The 26,023-nt window shown below is 42.2% G+C and overlaps 1 protein-coding gene across 7 annotated transcripts in view; it reads right to left on the reverse strand.

The window, feature by feature from the left end:
* The window catches only part of LAMA2 (laminin subunit alpha 2), a 3,858,378-nt gene that overhangs the window by 1,347,738 nt on the left and 2,484,617 nt on the right, over nucleotides 1-26,023 (reverse strand). For all 7 annotated transcript variants that reach the window (XM_086927001.1, XM_086926997.1, XM_086927002.1 and 4 more), the window contains one exon: nucleotides 19,689-19,806. In XM_086927001.1, the coding sequence (XP_086783127.1) occupies nucleotides 19,689-19,806 (118 nt within the window). The remainder of the gene's footprint in view (nucleotides 1-19,688; nucleotides 19,807-26,023) is intronic.

The raw sequence follows: 26,023 nt of genomic DNA on the forward strand, positions 1-26,023 counted from the left end.
GTATGCATGCATTTATGTTTGTATTTATATAGATATACAGATGATATATGTTTATATATGTATGTATATATATATATTCACTGAAAAAACCATAGGTTATAGACCATATACAGTTAGGAATTAGCATTTACAAAACCTTGAAAATTCACTGAAAAAACCATAGGTTATAGACCATATATAGTTAGGAATTAGCATTTACAAAACCTTGAAAATTCACTGAAAAAACCATAGGTTATAGACCATATATAGTTAGGAATTCGCATTTACAAAACCTTATTTTACTCACACAAAACCATTGAAATTCCATATATAGTTAGTTGCACTAACTATATATCGCGCACCCGCAATCCACTGCTGATGATGTCACATATTACATCATTCATGACATGGTCAGTGACATCACTGATGACATCACTGATGACATCTCAAATGACATCACTGATGACATCACTGATGACAACATCCAGTGACTGTATGTTTCTGTAAAGTTAAAATATGTCTTACATATTGAAGAATGAGTGGATGTATAAGTGTCTGGATGAAGGATTTAGTAGGTGCATGACTGACTGTATGAGTGAGTGATTAAATGTGTCTCACTGAGTGCATGGGTTAGTGACTAAACTGTCTTAATTTGTGCATCATTATGTCTGTTGTTCTGTAAACTGTTGCATGTGTTGATAAGTAGCTATATGAGTAACTATATGGGTTATTGATTGGTTGCCCAAGTATTTGTATGGGAGACTGAGTGTGTGTGTGGGTGGCTGGGAGGTGTATGACTCTGTGCATAGATGTGTGAGCAGTTGATTCACTAGATGTATGGTTTCAAAAGTGCATGTGGAAACAGCTGTATGGACGGTTGACTGTGTGCATGAGTGTATTGGTGAGTGAATGGATATCTCAGTGCTACATGTCAAAGTAAGTACATATGTAAAACACAGTGCATGTGAGAGTTGACATATATAAATAACTGTGCATAAGAGCCAGTGAATGTGTGAGTGGCTGTATGGATCATTGTGAACTTGTATCAGGGATTGTATAAGAGAGTAAATATGTGTTAGTATATGTTTGAATAAGTAAAGTTTATATAACTGTATAGTTGAGGAAATGGAGGTGTGATTGATTCTTTGCATGACTGACTAGGTGTGTGAGTAACTCCTTGGATGAGTGACAGTCTGTGAGTGTCTGTTTACACTGATTGTATCTAAGGTTATATTAGAGTCTGAAGAGGTTCATCGTATTATCACATGAATGATATCATCAGTGATGTGATCAGTAATGTCAAATGAGATGTCATCAGTGATGTCATCAGTGATGTCATTTGAGATGTCATCAGTGATGTCATTTGAGATGTCATCAGTGATGTCATCAGTGATGTCACTGACCATGTCATGGATGATGTAATATGTGACATCATCAGCAGTGGATTGCGGGTGCGCGATATATAGTTAGTGCAACTAACTATATATGGAATTTCAATGGTTTTGTGTGAGTAAAATAAGGTTTTGTAAATGCGAATTCCTAACTATATATGGTCTATAACCTATGGTTTTTTCAGTGAATATATATATATATATATCACAAAAGAGTTCATGTGGGTAAGTCCCAAGTGGGAAATTAATTTCCCACTTGGGACTTACCCACATGAACTCTTTTGTTTATGACTGATGGTGAAAATGAATTGATAATATAATATACCTGCATGGTTAAAAAACAAGATGTTTAAAATTCCCTTTCAGGGTTTTTAATTTTGTCAACATATTCCTAATGATAGAATTGTTGTCAATTTCACTATTAGGACACTGTTCCAATATGGCCGCGCCACTTTGACACGAATTTGTGTCCTTTGTCTATGTCAACACTAGGAAGTGGTATGTGAAACTTTATTTAATTATGTTTTTGAGGAACACAATTCACCCGTGATCAAGCCGAGTGTTCGGTGAAACGCGTTGGCTTGGTTCCATGCACTGTTGTCATGCTGGAATAAATGTTTGGAGAATATGAAATACGATCTTTTGGTCTGAAGAAGTGGTGATTTATGCTGGACTAAGAGTGCATTGTTCGCTTTTCGAAGCGTTTTGTGAAACGGATTATTACTGGCAGGGAACCCTCTGACCCTGCTTTGCACCGCAGTCAATGTGTCCCGGTTTCGTTGGAGGAAGTGAAACGGATACTAAAAGTGTTTACCGGTTGCACCGCGCTACCTGGAGTGCTTTGTGCAGCTGACGCAGGCGGAGAAATAATTGCCGAGCCGAGCGGGAGAGGAGCCGAGACCCGGGGAGGAACGGAGGTACGAGTGGCGTTTTCACTCGTCGGAATCCTGAGTCTCCCGAGGGGTGAGTCTTCTCCATTGTGAATTAATGCAGGCAAACGCTCGCATGTCAAACCCTCGAATCTATTCATGAAGGGTGTTATTTTTTCGAACTATTACCAGCGCGCTGCAGAGTGAAAATATTGACTTTTCACCACAAGGGGTAACGCGACTGTCTCCTACACGGCTACCAGTGTACAATAAATCTGGGTTAGTCGAGCGGTAGTTTTTCCAGCACACCGATAACAAGCACCAATATAAGACCGTGTTTCTACTATTAAAGACTATTCCATTATCAAGCATGTTGTAGCGATCGCCCTTGGCAGAAAGGCAGGTTGCCACAGACATCATATTGTAGGTCATCTAAGGAAAAACTACCAGTCCCAGAAGGCCAAGCGACGCCGGGATCAGGCACAATGGGAAGAACTTACTTAAGCTCCACCCCTTGAACAAAACGGGGCTTGTCAATCCTGTTCCTGGTTCGTTCCCTGTTTGTTTGTGCATCTAGAGTTCTGCCGTGGAGATTCGTGTTCAAGCCAAATCGTCAATTCACAGACTCTCACCGCGACGACGAAGTGCCAGCGAGGTCAGAGATCAAACACCCGCCGCGACGACGAAGTGCCAGCGAGGTCAGAGATCAAACACCCGCCGCGACGACGAAGTGCCTGCGTGGTCAGATCAGCGGAGACCCAGCGCGTCCCTGTGAGTTTAACAGAGCCGCGCTTGCTTGGAAGTGCCTGCGTGGTCAGATCAGCGGAGACCCAGCGCGTCCCTGTGAGTTTAACAGAGCCGCGCTTGCTTGGAAGTGCCTGCGTGGTCAGATCAGCGGAGACCCAGCGCATCCCTGTGAGTTTAACAGAGCCGCGCTTGTTTATAAAGATCGAGGAGAGCGGGCTTGCTCTCTTCCGCTACCTTTTTGTTTTCCTCTTTGTTCTCCGTTTCAAAGCCTAGTGAAACCTTGTGCAGGTCGCACCATTTTTGTTTGTTTACTAGTTGGAATCCTTGGATATCAGGCGTAATTGCACCTGCAGAACCGTTGCTGCTATACTTCCCCCAAAAGGAGCATTTTGGGTCTTTCTACAAGCAGTACCTTGTCAAAAACATTTATCGTGGAAAGTAATCTTTCGTGCTGGATCCTGGAGCGGAGAGTGAGTTAACTCTTCGACACCTGTTGAACAGATACACCAACTTCCGTATAATCTGTAGACTTCATCCACGGAGAATCCATTCACGCTAGTGGTAAGTCCCGGAACTCAGGGGAAGTGGGGCTATTCAAGGCAGTACAGAGTTACATTATCCTCTCTCTCTATCTTCTCACCCACCTCCAGGGAGGTCTTCTCAGCGAAGCCGCTGACCCTAGAACCTGAGCTGAAGAGATCAGAGAAACCCACATTCCTCTACCCCTTTTCCCTCGCGGCCTCCGGCTGTGCGTGCTCTAATAGCGGTGTTTGTCCCATTGTTGGGTGACGTGCAGTGGGAGGTGGCGAGGACAGTCATCCCGTTGTCCCTGCTGGGCATTGAACTCAGGTTAGTGGCGCATGCGACTTCTTGCGCTGCTTTCAATCATTACACATGTGGAGATAAATTATATTCTCCTAAACAACAGGAATGGAAGAAGAAATAGAGTCGCGCAGGAGACTGCGAGCACAATCTATGTTTACTCAATCAACAACATCACAAGCACAACAAAACATCAGTGCTAATCCCAGTCTTCCCACATCTATCCAACAAAAGTATTCTAGATTGGAGAAATTAATCCGAAAAGAAATTTCGAAATGGTGGGAAGCTATTACACTTGAAAAGTACCAAGAAGAGAAAAGAGTGCCAAGGGGCCTGAGAATTCTTATAGCCCCTTCATATGAGGAAGCAGATGTTGAACTAGCTGAGGAATGGGCAGAGAACCTGATGGACTGTTCCAACAGAATGCTGTCTATATTGATTAAGCATGCCTGGAAAGATAGAGCGACATTACTCAAAGAAATTGCTGAGTTAAAAGAAGAAATAACCAAAGATGACTTGCCTGAGAACCTAACCAAAAAAATGGAAGAAATAATGAAAAGGATCGCAAAACATGAAGATGAGATTGTGGCTAAAAAGGAGAGAAAATTCCTTAGAGACAAAATTGATTATCAAACAGGTCGCATCTTTACATTTAGCCGCAAGTATGACAATGTGAAAAGGAAAGGGATACAGGCAACTATAGACAAAGTTCAAACTGAAGGGGTATCTGAAGACGAACCGATTGAAAGTGACGCTTCAGACGATGGCAGCATATCGATACAGGCGAACTTAGTTAAACCATCAAATTTTTGGGAGGAATTCCGCACGATGACCCAGGTAGCTCAACAACAGAATTGGCAGATAGATTGTGGCAGAGGAAGAGGAAGGGGATTTCGAGGACAAGGCAGAGGAAGAGGCAAAGCTGGAGAAGGAGCCACCACATCCAACGCCAAACAAGGAGGGGCGGCAGGTGGAAAAGTAAACGTTACCCCAATGGGAGTGGAAACACGGGGTCAGAAAAACAAGAGAGGAAAATGAACCAGAAAAACGTGGTAAATTTGTCTTCACGTTTACTTTCTAAAAATGAACATGAAGTTTTACAGTATGGCCTTTCTTTCTGCCCAACATCAAATTTCATTTATTCCCAGGAACGTATTGACTTATTTAAATTTACACGCAAGTTACGTCTACAAAAGTGGAATAAATTAAAGGTAAAGAATGTTGGTAAAATCATTGACACTGTTACCCCTGCGCCTGAATCTATTGGTGAGGTAGAGGCTCTCATTGTTGCTAAAGAACTAGGATTAGATATACCGTTGGAGAGACCAATTGATGCTGAATCATTGGGCTTCAATACTAATCTAAATTGCCCAAATAAGTTTAAACCCAAGTCGAACTTTAATCCCATGTTACCAACATGTGGAATTGACATTTTTGTAACTTTGGTTATCAGCGATTTGAAAAAGTTGGCCAGAAAGAAGGGTTGGTCAAAAGACAATTTGAGTAAAAATGAACGTCTTGCTATCAAATCATTAGAAAGTGATGCCTCCATTGTTACCCGACAGTCGGATAAAGGGTGTAATGTTGTTGTGATGGATGTGAATAAGTACATTGATGAGGGGATGCGACAATTGAGTTGTATAGACTGTTATGAGGTCTCATCAAGCAAGATGGTTGAAAAAACGAATACTACTTATTATGAGATGTTGAAAGATTGGCAACAAAAAGGTTTGCTAGAATGGAATGAGTATTCCTTTCTACTCAATCGCAATCCCAAAGTGGCAGTACTCTATCTGCTGCCAAAGCTCCACAAGAACGAAGATAAACCACCTGGTAGACATAATTGTCTCCTCCATGGGTTCTTTGTTGGAGAACACGTCCAAATATATTGACTTTTTCCTTCGTCCTTTTGTGGAAGCTATACCATCTTACCTAAAGGACAGAAGGGACTTCATTAGCAAAATTAAGAACTTTGTATGGCAGGATAGTTATCTACTCATTTCCCTTGATGTTTGCAGCCTCTACACTTCTATTCGACACAAAGATGGCATAGATGCTTGTTGTCAATTCCTGAAGAAACGTTCCATCTCCTTTAGAGATCACACTACAATGATTTTAGACATGATGTTGTTCTGTCTCCAAAACAACTTTTTCATCTTTAATGAGGTCTATTATAGACAACAACAAGGGACTGCGATGGGAACTTGTTTTGCTCCCAGCTTTGCCAACTTGTTTATGGCAGGCTGGGAGCAGCAGGTGGCAGAAACCCATGTACTATATCGCAGCCAGGTGAAAACCTGGCTGCGATATATAGATGACCTATTTATCATCTGGGAGGGTCCTCAAACACTGGCAGAAAGTTTTATCCGAGATCTAAACCAGAATGATTTGAAGTTATGTCTGGAAGGGAAAATCAATAGCCAGTACATGGAGTTTTTGGATTTAAAAGTTGAAGTTGCTGGCAGTCAACTAGTGACAAAGTTGTTCCGCAAAAGTACGGCGGGCAACACACTGCTTCATGCAGAGAGTAGTCACCTCAGATCCCTAATACGCAGTATTCCGTTTGGTGAATTCCTCCGGGCCCGGAGGAATTGCAGCAAGGATGAGGACTTTGTTTTGGAAGGGGAATGTATGAAGGAACGCTTCAGAGAACGTGGATATCATCCACAAGTAATTGAAGAAGCCTTCTTGAAGGCAAACAGGATAAGTCATGATATGTTGTTGATCCCCAAGGAACAAAAGGAAAGTGAGGCACAGGAGGTGGTCAGATACATCTCCACCTACCATGCTAAATCCTGGCAGGTACAGAGCAGCTTAAAAAAGCACTGGAATGTATTAAAAACTGAGCCTACGTTAACTAGTGTAGTTGGCAGCAATCCTAGCATCACATATCGGAAAGCAGATTCCCTCAAAGATAGACTGAGTAAAAATGAAATTACCACCAAACAAGGAAGAACATCTGATATACAGGGCTTTTTTACGTGCATGACATGCAAGGCGTGTAAATTCAGCCAGAATGCCAAATCAGTATATTATCCAATTGAAGATAGAGAAAAGTCTATTAAACAACATCTAACCTGTCTATCCGAGTATGTGGTGTATATTCTTGTGTGCCCGTGTTCCAAAAAATACGTAGGAAGCACGATGTTTCCTGCTAAGAAACGTATTCTAGAACATATGCGGGCAATTGAAAACAAAGATCAGAATTCACCAGTAGCCAGACACTTTGAAGAACTGCATCGTAGCAATCGCAATCTTCTCAAGTTTTTTGTGATTGATAAAATACCCTCCATGAAAAGAGGTGGAGATAGAATACGTAGGCTGCGACAGCTAGAGAGCAAATACATCCTGGACTTAGACACCCGTATACCTGGTGGGCTGAACTCTGAAGAAGAATTGAAATGGCACTTGGGCGAGTAAACTACTGGAACTAAATTAGAGTTTAACATATATGAGTATACATGTGTTTACGTAGTCTCCTGTTTGTGCTTCTCATGATTTTAGCTCACAATTTATGTTTATCACTTTATTTGTTAATTGTGTGTTATGCACTGCTCTGATTCGAATCATTTAGTATTGATAGTGAATTTCAAAACTCAAAAGCTCGTTTCTTTCCATACAGGTATTAACTGCTGAAGAAGAATGAGTGTGCAAGATGGAATTTATTAATGGCAACTTATACAGATACTGTTTGAAATTACCCCACTTGGGTACTATATTGAATCTGGTTTGCCGAATTTCCCACCTGGGACTTACCCACATGAACTCTTTTGTTTATGACTGATGGTGAAAATGAATTGATAATATAATATACCTGCATGGTTAAAAAACAAGATGTTTAAAATTCCCTTTCAGGGTCTTTAATTTTGTCAACATATTCCTAATGATAGAATTGTTGTCAATTTCACTATTAGGACACTGTTCCAATATGGCCGCGCCACTTTGACACGAATCTGAGTCCTTTGTCTATGTCAACACTAGGAAGTGGTATGTGAAACTTTATTTAATTATGTTTTTGAGGAACACAATTCACCCGTGATCAAGCCGAGTGTTCGGTGAAACGCGTTGGGTTGGTTCCATGCACTGTTGTCATGCTGGAATAAAAGTTTGGAGAATATGAAATACGATCTTTTGGTCTGAAGAAGTGGTGATTTATGCTGGACTAAGAGTGCATTGTTCACTTTTCGAAGCGTTTCGTGAAATGAATTATTACTGTCAGGGAACCCTCTGACCCTGCTTTGCACCGCAGTCAATGTGTCCCGGTTTCGTTGGAGGAAGTGAAACGGATACTAAAAGTGTTTACCGGTTGGACCGCGCTACCTGGAGTGCTTTGTGCAGCTGACGCAGGGGGAGAAATAATTGCCGAGCCGAGCGGGAGAGGAGCCGAGACCCGGGGAGGAACGGAGGTACGAGTGGCGTTTTCACTCGTCGGAATCCTGAGTCTCCCGAGGGGTGAGTCTTCTCCATTGTGAATTAATGCAGGCAAACGCTCGCATGTCAAACCCTCGAATCTATTCATGAAGGGTGTTATTTTTTCGAACTATTACCAGCGCGCTGCAGAGTGAAAATATTGACTTTTCGCCACAAGGGGTAACGCGACTGTCCCCTACACGGCTACCAGTGTACAATAAATCTGAGTTAGTCGAGCGGGAGTTTTTCCAGCACACCGATAACAAGCACCAATTTAAGACCGTGTTTCTACTATTAAAGACTATTCCATTATCAAGCATGTGGAGATAAATTATATTCTCCTAAACAACAGGAATGGAAGAAGAAATAGAGTCGCGCAGGAGACTGCGAGCACAATCTATGTTTACTCAATCAACAACATCACAAGCACAACAAAACATCAGTGCTAATCCCAGTCTTCCCACATCTATCCAACAAAAGTATTCTAGATTGGAGAAATTAATCCGAAAAGAAATTTCGAAATGGTGGGAAGCTATTACACTTGAAAAGTACCAAGAAGAGAAAAGAGTGCCAAGGGGCCTGAGAATTCTTATAGCCCCTTCATATGAGGAAGCAGATGTTGAACTAGCTGAGGAATGGGCAGAGAACCTGATGGACTGTTCCAACAGAATGCTGTCTATATTGATTAAGCATGCCTGGAAAGATAGAGCGACATTACTCAAAGAAATTGCTGAGTTAAAAGAAGAAATAACCAAAGATAACACGCCTGAGAACCTAACCAAAAAAATGGAAGAAATAATGAAAAGGATCGCAAAACATGAAGATGAGATTGTGGCTAAAAAGGAGAGAAAATTCCTTAGAGACAAAATTGATTATCAAACAGGTTGCATCTTTACATTTAGCCGCAAGTATGACAATGTGAAAAGGAAAAGGATACAGGCAACTATAGACAAAGTTCAAACTGAAGGGGTATCTGAAGACGAACCGATTAAAAGTGACGCTTCAGAAGATGGCAGCATATCGGTACAGGCGAACCTAGTTAAACCATCAAATTTTTGGGAGGAATTCCGCACGATGACCCAGGTAGCTCAACAACAGAACTGGCAGATAGATTGTGGCAGAGGAAGAGGAAGGGGATTTCGAGGACAAGGCAGAGGAAGAGGCAAAGCTGGAGAAGGAGCCACCACATCCAACGCCAAACAAGGAGGGGTGGCAGGTGGAAAAGTAAACGTTACCCCAATGGGAGTGGAAACACGGGGTCAGAAAAACAAGGGAGGAAAATGAACCAGAAAAACGTGGTAAATTTGTCTTCACGTTTACTTTCTAAAAATGAATGTGAAGTTTTACAGTATGGCCTTTCTTTCTACCCAACATCAAATTTCATTTATTCCCAGGAACGTATTGACTTATTTAAATTTACACGCAAGTTACGTCTACAAAAGTGGAATAAATTGAAGGTAAAGAATGTTGGTAAAATCATTGACACTGTTCCCCCTGCGCCTGAATCTATTGGCGAGGTAGAGGCTCTCATTGCTGCTAAAGAACTGGAATTAGATATACCATTGGAGAGACCAATTGATGCTGAATCATTGGGCTTCAATGTATGTATGTATGTATGTATAGGCATTTATATAGCGCACTACTTACCCGGAGGGTCCCAAGGCGCTTCGACCGCTGCGAAACCCTTCCTGGCTTCCCTGAGAGATGGTCCCTTATTGGGTATCTCCAGGGTGAGACCAGGCATCCCCGGCGGTCTGGTGGGGCCGTTAGTGAAGATGAGGCAAGCTAATGCCCAGAGTTGCCGAGTGTGGTCGCTGATCAGAGTGGGCACCGAGGCGAGAGAATTATCGAGTCCGCTGACCCTGGTCCAGAAACCTGCCGCGCCGGGAATCGAACCCTGGTCCCGGGCCGTCCTCTGCTCTCGGGTCTGCCGCCTCTAACCAGTGAGCCACACTACTACTAATCTAAATTGCCCAAATAAGTTTAAACCCAAGTCGAACTTTAATCCCATGTTACCAACATGTGGAATTGACATTTTTGAAACTTTGGTTATCAGCGATTTGAAAAAGTTGGCCAGAAAGAAGGGTTGGTCAAAAGACAATTTGAGTAAAAATGAACGTCTTGCTATCAAATCATTAGAAAGTGATGCCTCCATTGTTATCCGACAGTCGGATAAAGGGGGTAATGTTGTTGTGATGGATGTGAATAAGTACATTGATGAGGGGATGCGACAATTGAGTTGTATAGACTGTTATGAGGTCTCATCAAGCAAGATGGTTGAAAAAACGAATACCACTTATTATGAGATGTTGAAAGATTGGCAACAAAAAGGTTTGCTAGAATGGAATGAGTATTCCTTTCTACTCAATCGCAATCCCAAAGTGGCAGTACTCTATCTGCTGCCAAAGCTCCACAAGAACGCAGATAAACCACCTGGTAGACCTATTGTCTCCTCCATGGGTTCTTTGTTGGAGAACACGTCCAAATATATTGACTTTTTCCTTCGTCCTTTTGTGGAAGCTATACCATCTTACCTAAAGGACAGTAGGGACTTCATTAACAAAATTAAGAACTTTGTATGGCAGGATAGTTATCTACTCATTTCCCTTGATGTTTGCAGCCTCTACACTTCTATTCGACACAAAGATGGCATAGATGCTTGTTGTCAATTCCTGAAGAAACGTTCCATCTCCTTTAGAGATCACACTACAATGATTTTAGACATGATGTTGTACTGTCTCCTAAACAACTTTTTCATCTTTAATGAGGTCTATTATAGACAACGACAAGGGACTGCGATGGGAACTTGTTTTGCTCCCAGCTTTGCCAACTTGTTTATGGCGGGCTGGGAGCAGCAGGTGGCCGAAACCCATGTACTATATCGCAGCCATGTGAAAACCTGGCTGCGATATATAGATGACCTATTTATCATCTGGGAGGGTCCTCAAACACTGGCAGAAAGTTTTATCCGAGATCTAAACCAGAATGATTTGAATTTATGTCTGGAAGGGAAAATCAATAGCCAGTACATGGAGTTTTTGGATTTAAAAGTTGAAGTTGCTGGAAGTCAACTAGTGACAAAGTTGTTCCGCAAAAGTACGGCGGGCAACACACTGCTTCATGCAGAGAGTAGTCACCCCAGGTCCCTAATACGCAGTATTCCGTTTGGTGAATTCCTCCGGGCCCGGAGGAATTGCAGCAAGGATAAGGACTTTGTTTTGGAAGGGGAATGTATGAAGGAACGCTTCAGAGAACGTGGATATCATCCACAAGTATTTGAAGAAGCCTTCTTGAAGGCAAACAGGATAAGTCATGATATGTTGTTGATCCCAAGGAACAAAAGGAAAGTGAGGCACAGGAGGTGGTCAGATACATCTCCACCTACCATGCTAAATCCTGGCAGGTACAGAGCAGCTTAAAAAAGCACTGGAATGTATTACAAACTGAGCCTACGTTAACTAGTGTAGTTGGCAGCAATCCTAGCATCACATATCGGAAAGCAGATTCCCTCAAAGATAGACTAAGTAAAAATGAAATTACCACCAAACAAGGAAGAACATCTGATATACAGGGCTTTTTTACGTGCATGACATGCAAGGCGTGTAAATTCAGCCAGAATGCCAAATCAGTATATTATCCAATTGAAGATAGAGAAAAGTCTATTAAACAACATCTAACCTGTCTATCCGAGTATGTGGTGTATATTCTTGTGTGCCCGTGTTCCAAAAAATACGTAGGAAGCACAATGTTTCCTGCTAAGAAACGTATTCTAGAACATATGCGGGCAATTGAAAACAAAGATCAGAATTCACCAGTAGCCAGACACTTTGAAGAACTGCATCGTAGCAATCGCAATCTTCTCAAGTTTTTTGTGATTGATAAAATACCCTCCATGAAAAGAGGTGGAGATAGAATACGTAGGCTGCGACAGCTAGAGAGCAAATACATTCTGGACTTAGACACCCGTATACCTGGTGGGCTGAACTCTGAAGAAGAATTGAAATGGCACTTGGGCGAGTAAACTACTGGAACTAAATTAGAGTTTAACATATATGAGTATACATGTGTTTACGTAGTCTCCTGTTTGTGCTTCTCATGATTTTAGCTCACAATTTATGTTTATCACTTTATTTGTTAATTGTGTGTTATGCACTGCTCTGATTCGAATCATTTAGTATTGATAGTGAATTTCAAAACTCAAAAGCTCGTTTCTTTCCATACAGGTATTAACTGCTGAAGAAGAATGAGTGTGCAAGATGGAATTTATTAATGGCAACTTATACAGATACTGTTTGAAATTACCCCACTTGGGTCCTATATTGTATCTGGGTTGCCGAATTTCCCACTTGGGACTTACCCACATGAACTCTTTTGTTTACGACTGATGGTGAAAATGAATTGATAATATAATATACCTGCATGGTTAAAAAACAAGATGTTTAAAATTCCCTTTCAGGGTCTTTAATTTTGTCAACATATTCCTAATGATAGAATTGTTGTCAATTTCACTATTAGGACACTGTTCCAATATGGCCGCGCCTCTCTGACAAGAATCTGAGTCCTTTGTCTATGTCAACACTAGGAAGTGGTATGTGAAACTTTATTTAATTATGTTTTTGAGGAACACAATTCACCCGTGATCAAGCCGAGTGTTTGGTGAAACGCGTTGGGTTGGTTCCATGCACTGTTGTCATGCTGGAATAAAAGTTTGGAGAATATGAAATACGATCTTTTGGTCTGAAGAAGTGGTGATTTATGCTGGACTAAGAGTGCATTGTTCGCTTTTTGAAGCGTTTCGTGAAATGGATTATTACTGGCAGGGAACCCTCTGACCCTGCTTTGCACCGCAGTCAATGTGTCCCGGTTTCGTTGGAGGAAGTGAAACGGATATATATATATATATATATATATATATATATATATATATATATATATATATATATATATATATATATATATATATATATATATATATATATATATATGTGTGTGTGTGTGTGTTTGTGTGGGTGTGTGATATATGTGTGTGTGCTAATCATAGTACGGTAAGTTTATGTCCAATTTGCATTGAGCAGAAATGAGGGGAGTGCCAGCAAATGATGCAGGGCTATAAAGGAGAAGTTTATTTGTCACTCAAAGGAGTCATCTCCTTCTAGAAGGACACTCAAAAGTTTAATTTTGTTTGGAGTGATGCTTCATTGTTGAACAGCTGAATGTGGGTACTGACTAGTAGAATACTGTAAGGCACATGTTTGGGAAACAAATACCTCCTCAATCGTGGGTAACCCATTTTAGAAATATCAAGAAAATAATGCTTTCTGAATTTCTTTGGGTAATCGTGTAAGTTGCATGTGGCTTAGAAAGCTTATACATGGAACAATTCATCCATTTTATTTTCTGCTAGACTGATAAAAGGTAATAACACCTGGGGCCGTATTATAGAAGTGCTTCATGGGTGCAAAGGGTGTTTACACCTGCTTTGCATGCCTCTGGGGCACTTTGGTATTAAGAAAGGGCCACAGACAATTGTGTTTCCCCTTCTGTAATACTGAAAGCGCTGGCGCACATCCAGCGCCAGTGCTTCCTCAAGAGGGTGTTCCCGCATTTGCATGGGGGCATGGACCAATGCAAATGACGGAATCCCTTTGCCTCTGTGCCCGAGCTGGATTACAGACTCGGGTGCAGAGGAAAAGAAGCTCTCACAATGCACACAGACAGTGCACCACCTTTTTCAGCCCACCCCCTGACTGCAGCCCTCTGGCAGGGGGTAAGTGGGTCCAATACAATGCAGACCCCTTCAGTTCTTGAGTCTGGCTGTCACCAGTTAGCTCACTTCAAGACACTTTGCAGGTTCAGCAGCAGCAGTGTTGCAGTCCAATCAGGCACACTTCAGGTCAACAACCTGTGCAGTTACATTCAAGGTCATGATGACGTTGTCCGCTCAAGTATACAAAAGAGTGATGGATAGAATGCTTGAATTGTTCTGAGCCACTGGTAATTATTCAGGGCGCATCTATGTCAACTCAGTTTAACACCTTGGCTGCTAGAGGTTTTCCCCTCCTGTGCTGATTGATTGTTGAATCCCATTGTTTCATGACGAGCTCAGCTCGTCATAAGCACAGCTCCACTGTGCCTCATGACGAGCTGAGCTTGTCATGAGCAGGGAAGGGGTTAAAACCAGCTTTATGCAAATCAATATTGAACCCGCTCTAATTAGAACAGTCCAGCCTGAAATACCAAGTCAGGTCCTCCCTGAACTGGAATGCAAGCAACCCAGGACCGGTTTCACCCTAGTTATGGGCTCATCAGCCGGGTACAACTTGGTTTTAGTGACACATGGTGCATGGGACCCAAGTCTGGGTATACCATTCCACGTAGGGCGAAACACTAAAGTATACGAAAAGAGTCATGGTTTGAATGCTTAAATTAATCTTAGCCTCTGGTAATTACTCAAGGCCACATCCCAAATCGTTGCTATTTTGCACACCATGTCACCTCAGTTTAGACTCAGCTATATCCAAATCAGTCTTGACCCAGCACCAATCAGAACAGTCCAGCTGGAACTGCCAAGCCAGGTCCCTCTTGAAGAGGAATACAGGCATCCCAGGACTGGTTTCACCCTAGTTATGGTCTCATCAGCAGGGTACAGCTTGGTTCCAGTGATAGTGTGACTGGCACCCATGTCTGGGCATACTCGCCCCACTTACGGTGACACACTAAAGTATACAAATGAGAGATGGATTGAATGCTTGAATGAATCTCAGCCACCGGCAATTACCCGAGCAGCATCCTAATCCATCATTATTTTTAGGGGTGGGCGGAATTTGTGTAATTGCGTTACGCAAATCTCTGCAAAACTGTAAAAAATCTCTGAGAACATGCAGAAATTCCGCAAACTTGCAGAATTGCTTGTTCGCGATGCTTTTTTCCTGTTCGCAATCACTGTTTGCGGGCTCGGGGGGAAATATCTCCCGAACATGCATTTTGAGAACGCCTGCCTCACCATTGGCTGGTGGGAGCAAAAATGGGCATGGCAAGCGGAAAATTACAAATTTTTGAATAAAACAATACTATGGATACGATTCATGGATGACCTCCTACTCATCTGGGATGGTTCAGAGAAAGAGTTCAAGGCAAATTTTGCAATACTGAATACAACACCAGCAAACTTCCAATTCACGTATGAACTAAGTGAAAAACAAGTAACCTTTTTAGACACTGAGATCTATATTGAAGCAAACCAACTACAGACCACTTTACATAGGAAAAAGACAGCAACCAATGCAACGCTACATGCAAGCAGCTTTCATCAGCAATGCCTTTTCCAAAATATACCGTATGGTGAATTTTTAAGACTGCGCAGAATTTGCTCGGAGGAAAACCAATGGCTGAAACAAAGTGAATCCACCTCAAAAAGATTTGAAAAGAGAGGGTATTGTAAGACACACATTATGAATGGATGGGAACGAGCGAATCAAAAAAATAGAAATGACCTATTACAACCAATTCAAGTAATTCCCAGTAAAATAACAGAGAGTGAACCAATAAGATTCATTACTACTTACTCTAAAGAATCAAATCAGATCAAACAAATTCTGAGGAAAAATTGGAAAATCCTAAAATTAGATTCAACCATCGGACCTCTTGTTGGTAATGCCCCACAAGTAACATACCAGCGAGCACCAAACCTAGCTGATGGATTAACTCATAGTCATTTTCAAAAAGAAGAGAAAAAAATGTGGCTACAGAGCAAAGGTTTTAAAAATGCTATAACTGCAAGGTCTGTCAAATAGCCAAAAACACTGAAAATGTAATGATGGCTAATGGAAAAATATTCAATATACAAAACTTGATTACTTGAAAAAGTCAATTTGTTGTTTACATTATTGAATGCCCGTGCCAGCTGAAATACATCGGCAGCACCAAATGTGAACTAAAGAAGCGTATCCTTGAACATGTTAGAGCTACCATACATAATGATAGGAGTAACGCTGTTGCCAAACACATGGAGAGTCATCATGAGAGCAATTGGAAGAGCTTGAGCTTCTATGGGATTGACATGGCTAGAAAACAAGCACGGGGCGGAGACAGAGAACAAACATTGCGACGAATGGAATCCCGTTATATTTTAAGTCTACGGTCATTAACTCCGTTTGGGTTAAACCAAAGTGAAGAAATGTATATCCATTTGTAAATAACTTGTATATATGGTAAACCAGTAAGGTTATATATATCTTCATTTTATTATAGTGAGTACAAACTTTGAAGCAAAGACTTGCAAACTTCAGCCTCTTTAAATCTACGAGACACACGTTTAATTTAATTTAATTAACTTAAAAAGTATCTTCTGGTACTGTTCACTTCACCAGTAATTTTTGTATTAATATTGATATTTATCAAAAAAACTTTGTTATAATTTTTGCATTAGGGAGCCTATGAGGATAGAGAAAATAAGTAGATCTTAAATCGATAATGATGAACATGGTTAAGCGCATTAAGTATTACAACTAGACTGAGCAGGAATCTGCCACTGGAGGCATATAATTGGGACATAACATGAATTCTATGGAAATGTTTCCTAATCACTAGGATTTGTTGAGTAGCCACCGGGGGCTTATATGTATATAAAATGAAGGTCCAAAAATCAAAGTATATACCTCAGAGTTCTGAGCATGTTAAAATTTAAACAGCTAATATTTAAATGAGGTCTAAGTAAAAATCCAACAGAGAATTTTACTAAACCATATAATTTTCTAAAATAGGGGCTCCTGAACCGTCATGACATATAATAGGTTGGTTTTATTTAGTGTTTACCTGTTTTTTATTTATTTTCGTTTATTCACGGACACAAATTTCTTCTTAATTTAATGATTGTTTCTATACTGCACAACTATAACCATAATGCCCTGAGCGATCCACAGCAGGAAATGATGTCAGCAAATGCACATTTGTTAAATATGGCTGTATGCGCTATGGGCGTTACCGTGATCAAGAACTCGGCTGAGTTCGAAACGCGTTGGTGTACTTCTCATTGAATGGAGTATTTTGATAAAATAAACTATCTTTGATTTTTGCACTACATCGGAGTGCGATCTTTTTTGTTTCTCGCAAGGGAGACGACTTTGGAAATAAATATATATATATATATATATATATATATATATATATATATATATATATATATATATATATATATATATATATATATATATAAACCAATTTTGACGCAGCAATAAGGGATCGCATACTCACAGGATTCAGGTTGGTGCCAGTTTATTTAACGCAAAGAGATATTGCCATGCCCAACGCGTTTCGGTCCTGCTACTCGGACCTTGATCATGGGATGGTGTTACAATTGTTTTGGGCATCATTTGTTTCCATTGGAAAAAAATACTTCCTGTTTTTTCCTTGCAATGCATTCTGGTTGCTGTAGCGCAGCATGATAATTAAAGTGCTTAAGATAATTTTTAAATTAAGTGCAAAGGTGTGCCCATTGTGCTGTAATTTTGACAATTACATGAGAGGCAAATTACAAATGACAATTTTGTTTAGTCAAAACATTTAGTCAATAAAAAAGATCAATCATTTTAATACTCTCTCTAGTGAGTATTTTTATGTGTTATTCTTTTTGAATGCAGAATAAAAGTTCCAACAGTGGATAGTGTCTCTATTCAAGATTAGTGTCACATCGTGACTGATTAGCTTTCTCCTCTGGGAAGCCTTGATGTTCCTTTTTTTAATAAACATCCCTGAATTTGTTCCTTTTGTTTCCTTTGTGTTAATATTTCTTCTTTATTTTCTTTCCTTTTTTCCTTTTTCTTTTATCTGTTCTATTTTGTTGCGTTTTAGTGGTTCTCTAATAAACCCATTTTTCCATGTTTTACCGTTACATCGTTGGCTCTGGATTGAGCAGATATATCTTTTTATTTATGTACCGGCACGTTTCTTTGGCTTCCCAGATTATTCATAGGTGTACATAAAGCTCCTCGTCCTGATTAAGTCCTCTTGGATTAAGTGTCCTGAATGTCACTAGGTGTTTTTAATCTATTTGTCGCAAGAGCTTCTCACGGTTCCCACCCCTTTCATATTGGGATATCTGTTCCTTGGTAAAGAATCTCAAGCCTGGGGGGTGGTGCATTATCCTCCAGCAGGGCCACGCCAGTGACAAGAAAGTTACCATTATTTGAACTGGAAAATGTGTAAGCAGGGCCTTTTATTTCTCTGTGTATACTTTTATTTTATGATCTGTATATTGTATTATATTATGGCACATTAGGGTATTTGATATTTTTGCAAGGAGATACTATCACTTCAAAGGTTTTTTATTGGATCATTGTGTTTAATATGGAAACTTCATCATCTCAAAATTACTGATATCAGAGGTACAGGTAACTCCAGGGGAGGATATACCTTAAGAGATATATTTCATCCGGAAATGTTTTCTTTTTTAAGTAAGGGAAAAGAGTGGGGGAAATTCAGGGGAAATTCTTGGGCAGAGTTACTAACATTTTGTACTAGGTTTGATTCACAAATTTGACACAAACTGGTCCTAAATGTGTATTTGAGTTTCATTTTCCAGCGCAAAAGCATGTTTTGCACTGTAAAGTTGTTTGAATGTAAGACAGTGCTTTACATTACTTTTCTTTAACAGTGCATTTTTCATGGGAGGCACATAGGAATTCTCATGCAACCAATCATGGGTTTTGACGCAAAGCCCTATCTTATAACAATAGTAGACATGGTTTTGTGCCAAAACAATAACTCCTCTTTAATGCAAGCATTGAAAAGGAGAAATGCTTTGTTTGTTCAAACATTTCCCACTTTGCATGTGTGCTGCACTGTACAGTATTTTTCCAAATCACCAACCTTTTAAAGTTTGTTTAGGCATAGTATTTTGTAACTACTAAGTAAGGGTACACTTTCAATACAACCCCTATGCTAAACATGATGCGGACTCCTTTGCATTGTTGTGCAAAAGTCCCTGCAGGTGTTCTAGTGTGGCGCAAGGCACCCTGAATGAGCTCCATCACTAGGGAGAGAGAAGGACATTGTCCCTCTTTCTTTGTATAATAAATCAGTGCAGCACCTTTGAGTGCTGAGCTGTGTTGCATGAGTTTTTAGTAGATCTATCCCTCTGTGTTCCAGCATGTCCCATAATTCCAATGGTGCTGGTCAGCGCTGTTACTGACAACTTTGGTGATAAGAGGCCATTTGTAATGAGGGCCCATATGTGCTACACTGCACAGTATGTAGATACAGAATATCTATCTCTGTTTTCCAAGAAATAGACTCCAGAATTACATTTCACAAGGCTTTCAGAGACTCTTCAAGAGGAGATGTGGCATCAATAAGTCTATTTGGACATGGTTTACTATTTCAGGAATCTGAAAATGTTAAAGCACACACTCAAACTGAAACATTCAGATATTTACTGCAAGATTAGCTTTTGATAAAGAAAATGGTTCTGTACCTCACAGGACAAGCCAGAGTAGCCTGGAGGGCATTCACATTTCTCGATCAAATAAGCTTGGGGGCTCATTGACGACACAGGACCCTCGACTGCCACTTCCATCAATATCTCAGAGACCCTGCAAGCAAAAAAAGAAGAAAATCAGTTTTTATCAATTGAAGGCACTGTTGTCTAAATAATGTAATTGATGATAAATACATTAAGGACATGGAATAATATGAGTCAGGAGTACCACTTTCTAAATTCAAATACTTGCATTTAGGCACTTAGGCCCAGATTACTAGTTTGGCAGCCTTCGCGTAGGACAGGCATGGCAGCGTTCCCTGGGAAGACTTCCGAGCCCATTGTGAACCTGCCCTCTGGATTCCAAGTTGAATCCAGAGCTGGCAGTGCGGTGGCAGTGGTGTCACAGCGGCAGGTATGTTTGGCGCATAGGAGAGCCTAAACAGTATATCGCCGCTGTGACAGTGCTTACAGCAAGTTTGTGCACCGTGTGGCATGCACCATGTCATGCTTACTGTGAGAACTTAGCCTGGCATACGATGTCCACTAGTTCTAGTGGGCACCTTGCACCAGTCCAATCGACCTTTATTAATGGTGGTTGTAAAGTCAACCCTATAGAAAGCTATCCTAGGGGTAGAAGAGGTGAGCAGTCTTCAGGCTAAGACTTCAGAGAGTGAATTAAGCGAGTTGTTTTACCAATTATAATCCCTTGAGTACCAAATGAAAGCACACCACACAAGGTATATATCAAATATATATGCATTTATTCTAAACACAACCCCTCTGCACTCTTTATGAGGTCAGAGGTAAAAGTACAATATAAGTTACTTAATTGGCATACGATAACCTGCACAGTATTTGTTTTGCCTTAGGGGACTCACAAACCATATACTAAAATAGTGGTATAAGAACCACGTGAGAATTAGAAAGCAGGCCTGGGGCCTGTGGAATCGCTGGGGCTACTCTAAACAACCAAAGGTTAGGATGTAGGAGGCCCACGGGAGACGCGTGCAGTGTCTAAACACATCCACGGGTTACCATTGACTTTCTATGGGAAACGAACAAGTTACAAATTTACAATTTAAGGACACTTCTAAATTAACTATGATGGAACCCTTTTAGATTTAGACACTAAGAGGGCCAATACCCTCGAGACTGCCAGAGTACTCGTGATACATCACCCACGGAAGCCGGGTGCATAGGTCTCTTTTGGTGTCGGGTTTCGTCGTTGATTTCATTAGAGATCTGCAAAGAAGTGCTGCAGGCGACCAGAGGAAAAGTGTCCCGGTGGATCTGAGGAGGGATCGAAGATCTGTAGAACCTGAAAGCAGAAGGGACAGAGTCTGGACCACTTGCCAGTGAGCAGGGCGGCGATAGGAAGATGCCACGAGATGTCGGGTGATTTCAGGGGAAAAGGTGAAGCTTATCTCTTCAGCCAGGAGGACCAGGAGGCGTCGACGACAGCTAGGAGCTGGATTCAAGCTTTCCCATAAACGATGAAGTTGACTGCGGTGTCGGTATCCGGATTGGACCCAACAAGCCTTGGCAAACGCAACCCACGTAGGATGTTGAGATGGGATTCGGTGCAGACCAGCAAGGTCTGTTGAACTTCTCCTTTGCAGAGAAGTTGGAGCAAGCCTGGAACAACCAGGAAAGCAAGTTGAAGTAAAGGTTTGTCTTCTTGGGGGCTCACTAGCCAACGGACTAGGAATCCCAAGGACACGTCAAACGGAAATGCATAAAGCAAGCCCACGGGCCACTCATGGAGTGTGGATCTCTGTGCTTCAGTGAAAAAGGTGCTTGGGTCTGGGGCTTCAAGTACCCCAATGCACAACTTTGGGAGACCTCGAGATGTTGATGCTGGTAGAAAAATGCAGGATGTCTAGGAGTTCCAGTCTCACGTCTCTCGTGTCCGCCAGGGGTCTCAGCTTTGCTGTGAGCGAAGGTCGGGTCGGAGATGTCTGGAAGTCCATGTCTTGTGTCGCAGATTCTTCAGGATCCGGCGGGAGCTTCTAAAATGCAGACCGGCAAAGATGCTTTTAGTGCCAGTTTGAACAGGGTGGCCACTCCTTGACCACAAGGGAGATATCTTCCATCTTCCAGTCGAAATGGAATGTCGAAAGTCCAGGAAATATGTTTCAGAGTTTTGTCCAGGGTAATCTGAAGTCCTAGGGACTGGGATCCTATACTTATACTAAGTTTAGGGGTTGGACTAACTTTAAGGTCCCGCCTATGGGTGGAACTGGGGTGGGGATGGTTACACCCCTTCCCCTTTGTCCAGTTTCGTGCCAGAGCTGGGGCTGAGTGCCCCAGCAACCAGTTTGAACTGGGAAGTGCATGGAGCACCTAGTGTGCCCCAGGCAGTGTCTGGAAAGTATTCACTGAATGCAGCCCTCCCTGCCCCAATACAAAATGAGCCTGTCTGGGGCCAGCACCTCCCTGGGAAGGAAACCTATTGTCGAGGCCTCCCCTGCTAGAGTTTCATCCAGCAGCAGGAGGGCAGACTTGTGTCTGTGGCAGCAGCATCCATTTTGTGATGCTGAGGCTCTGTTTAACTTTAACCGGGTAAACTAATAACTACATGTCTTTTCCCTCTAGAAGGTTGGAAGGCTACCCCCGCTGCCAGAACTGGGCGGGGTAGTATTCCAAAGTGTTTGACACCTTACACAACATGTTTTGATAAAGCCAAACCAAAGTTAGCATTAACCACAAGGATTATAATGCACTTAAAAGTATATGGTATGGCTATATCATAGAACAGCTATAAGGAGATGGTTCCGAAAGCTGCAGAGGGGCTTAGCTCATGCTAGGGCACCCTCTCACATAAAACCAAGCACTCTACCTCCAGGTTTGTATGCCTGCCATAGGAGTGACTTATAGGTGTATATGTATCTATCTGTATATATAGATATAGGTATACTATATCTAAGTAAGGGGTGATTACACCACCTTACTCAGGCTGTGTGACCAGACCTGTGGTGTCAGTTTGGAAGGCAAACCAGGGGTGGCACAATACATGCTGCAGCCCCTGGTAGGCCTAGGGTGCATCTATGCCCTTGGTACCTATGGTACACTTTACAGGGGCTCACAAGGGTGACCCAGTAACCAATCTGGTATGTACCTAAAGTACATGATATCTATTTAGAGAGAGAACAACTGGGCTGTGGGCCTGATTAGCAGGTCCACAGCCACACTAAAGTAAAAAAAACAGAGTATCACAGCAAAAAATGGGGGTAACTATAGGAAGTAGACCCTACTCTCCTACACATACCACACTGTGCATGCACGACCATGCATGTTTTGGAGGGGCACATTTTGTGCCACCTTGCAAGCACCTCCATGGGCAGATTTGCCAAAGGGGTCCTGTTGGGGCCCCTTTCCATGCATTTCCACCAAGCATTTCATGGCGGGTACCCAGCCACGATTCCCACCTGCTTCCCCACCGCAGGATCCTTGATCCTGGCTGCGGTAGGGATCTTGTGGCAATCCCACCGCCACCATCATAACACAGCAGTCGGACCACTGGGATGGTGGTTGTCCCACCCCCACTGCAAATATGCCGACTCTGTACTGTAATAAGGCCTTTTGATTAACACATTTAAAAATCTGGTACACAACATGAAAATCACAGTCCTTGAGTACTACAGTGTGATTAATAAAGAACAATTCATTCACTATTTAGGAAAATAGGTTGCCTTTGCAAGACTTTGCAGATTTATGGCGAGCATCAAACAAAATACCCATGTAAATCTATTAGATCAGCTTCCCTGAAAATGAGTAATTTTTTACACTTCACTGGTTATACTACACACCACCCAAACTACAAAAATTTATTAGCGAGGAAGAAACTGTCCAAAATTACCTAAGGATGATGCAGGTGAAGTAGCATAATTTTGGCACCATCCTTCTATGTTTGGATAGGGGACACACACATACATATTTACATTTGACCTAAAGAGATATGGTGCACCGAAAGTATATAAGGGCATCCATTGTGTGTTTTTACATATATGGGTGTACATATTAACTTTTTTTTCAGAAACATCTGGACTGCTGATATTAATCTTTTATAGATTTAGATTGTAAGATGATGCAGTGCATTTGCCAGAGATTAGTAAGAATTAATCATATGCCACCAACCATTTTATTTCATTAATCTTTATTTCGGCAGTTGCCATAAAAGATGAGCATAAAATTACAACAAACAAAAATCAGACATCAATGTTACATCAATAGCGGGATAGCATACGGATAAAACGAAAGAATGCCCCAATACATAGCAGCTATACTATAAAAACAATCAAATAAATCAGTACTAATTAATTATTTGGACAATCTATAAAGTAAGAAAACGGGAACAATTTGACATATGGGTTAAATTTTACTTAAAATGACCTAATACAAAAAGATTGTACACTCAGTAGTACATGATCTAAATCAGGGATGGGGTCACCAACCATTAATCCCCAGCCCACGCAGCAAAGCCACAGACATCACCTCATCCCAAGACTTCTGTGACAAGCTTGGAACCTATTTCCACCTCAATATCAAAAACCTCTACAACAACTTCATCGACCATCCACCAGGCACCACAGACGGGCCCCCTGCCCCCAAAAACACCAACCACCCCACCATCTCCAACTGGGCACCAATGACGGCCGAAGACACCACCTCGACCATGAAAAGCATCCACTAGGGGGTCCCCACCGACCCCTGTCCCCGTCACATCTGCCACAGAGCAGCGGGCACCATCTCACCCAAACAACAATGCACTATCAACACCACCTTCAAAACAGGCACCTTCCCAGACGACTGGAAGCGCGCAGAAGTCAGACCTCTGCCCAAGAAGCCCACAGCTGACCCCACCGACCTCAAGAACTATCCGCCAATATCGCTCCTCCCCTTCTCAGCCAAAGTTGCAGAGAAATCAGTCAACAGGAAACTAACATGATTCATTGAAGAGAATGCAGTCCTCGACCCGTCCCAATCTGGATTCCGAAGCAATCACAGTACAGAGACCGCTCTATCCACTGCCACAGACGACATCAACACCCTCCTGGACCAAGGCCACTCCGCAGCCCTCATCCTACTCGACCTATCAGCGTCCTTCGACACTGTCTCCCACCACACACTGGTTGCCAGACTATATGATGCAGGCATACAAGGAACAGCCCTGGACTGGATCCGATCATTACTCAACGGAAGAAGCCAACGGATCAGACTCCCACCCTTCCTCTCCGACCCCATGAAAGTCACCCTCGGAGTCCCATAGGGTTCATCCCTGAGCCCCACCCTCTTCAACATCTACATGGCCTCCCTCGCAGCTATCGTCCGACAACACAGCCTCAATATCTTATCCTAGGCCTACAATACCCAGCTCATCCGCTCCCTCACCAAAGACCCCACCACTGCCAAACTCAACTTCCAGAAAGGATTGCAAGACATCATAGTCTGGATGACTAACAGCTGCCTGAAGCTCAACGCTGAGAAGACAGAAGTCCTCGTCCTCTGTACCACCCCTTCTTCATGGGACATCACCGGGTGGCCGACCGCCCTTGGAAGCCCACCTACCCCCTCAGACCACGCCAAGAACCTCTGCATCGTACTCGACTCATCACTAACCATGAACCGACAGGTCAACGCCGTCACCTCCAGCCCCTTCAACACCCTCCGCATCCTACACAAGACCTTCAAGTGGATCCCCCCTGAGTCAAGGAAGATAGTCACCCACGCACTCATCACTAGCAGACTAGACAATGGAAACGCACTCTACGCCGGCATCAACAAGTCCCTACTCCGCAAACTTCAGACAATACAGAACACCGCCGCCAGACTCGTCCTCAGCATCCCCAACACAAACACATCAGTCAACACCTATGAAGTCTCCACTGGCTCTCCGTGGAAAAAAGAGTCACTTTCAAAATCCTCACTCACGCCTACAGATGCCTACACAACAACTGACCCAAATACCTCAAAAACAGAATCAAATTCCACATACCCAAAAGAATCATCCGATCTTCCAACCTCGCACTGCCTGAAACCCCGCACATTAACAGAGCCAGAGCAGGTGGAAGATCCTTCTCTCACCTTGCAGCCAAGACCTTGAACGAGCTACCACCAGACATCAGAGGCGCCCCCTCCCTGAAAACCTTCAGGAAGAACCTCAAGACCTGGCTCTTCGGCTAAATAGATCTGCGGACCCCCCTCAGTGCCTTGAGACCCTCACGGGTGAGTAGCGCTTACAATTCGTTGATTGATTTATTGATGGATTGATTGATATGGGCGTTTAATGCTTTCTTTATAAATTTCGATCAGTTGCTGTTTTCTTTTTT

The sequence above is a fragment of the Lissotriton vulgaris genome, chromosome 6, assembly GCF_964263255.1.
Source record: "Lissotriton vulgaris chromosome 6, aLisVul1.2, whole genome shotgun sequence".
NCBI lineage: Eukaryota > Metazoa > Chordata > Amphibia > Caudata > Salamandridae > Lissotriton > Lissotriton vulgaris.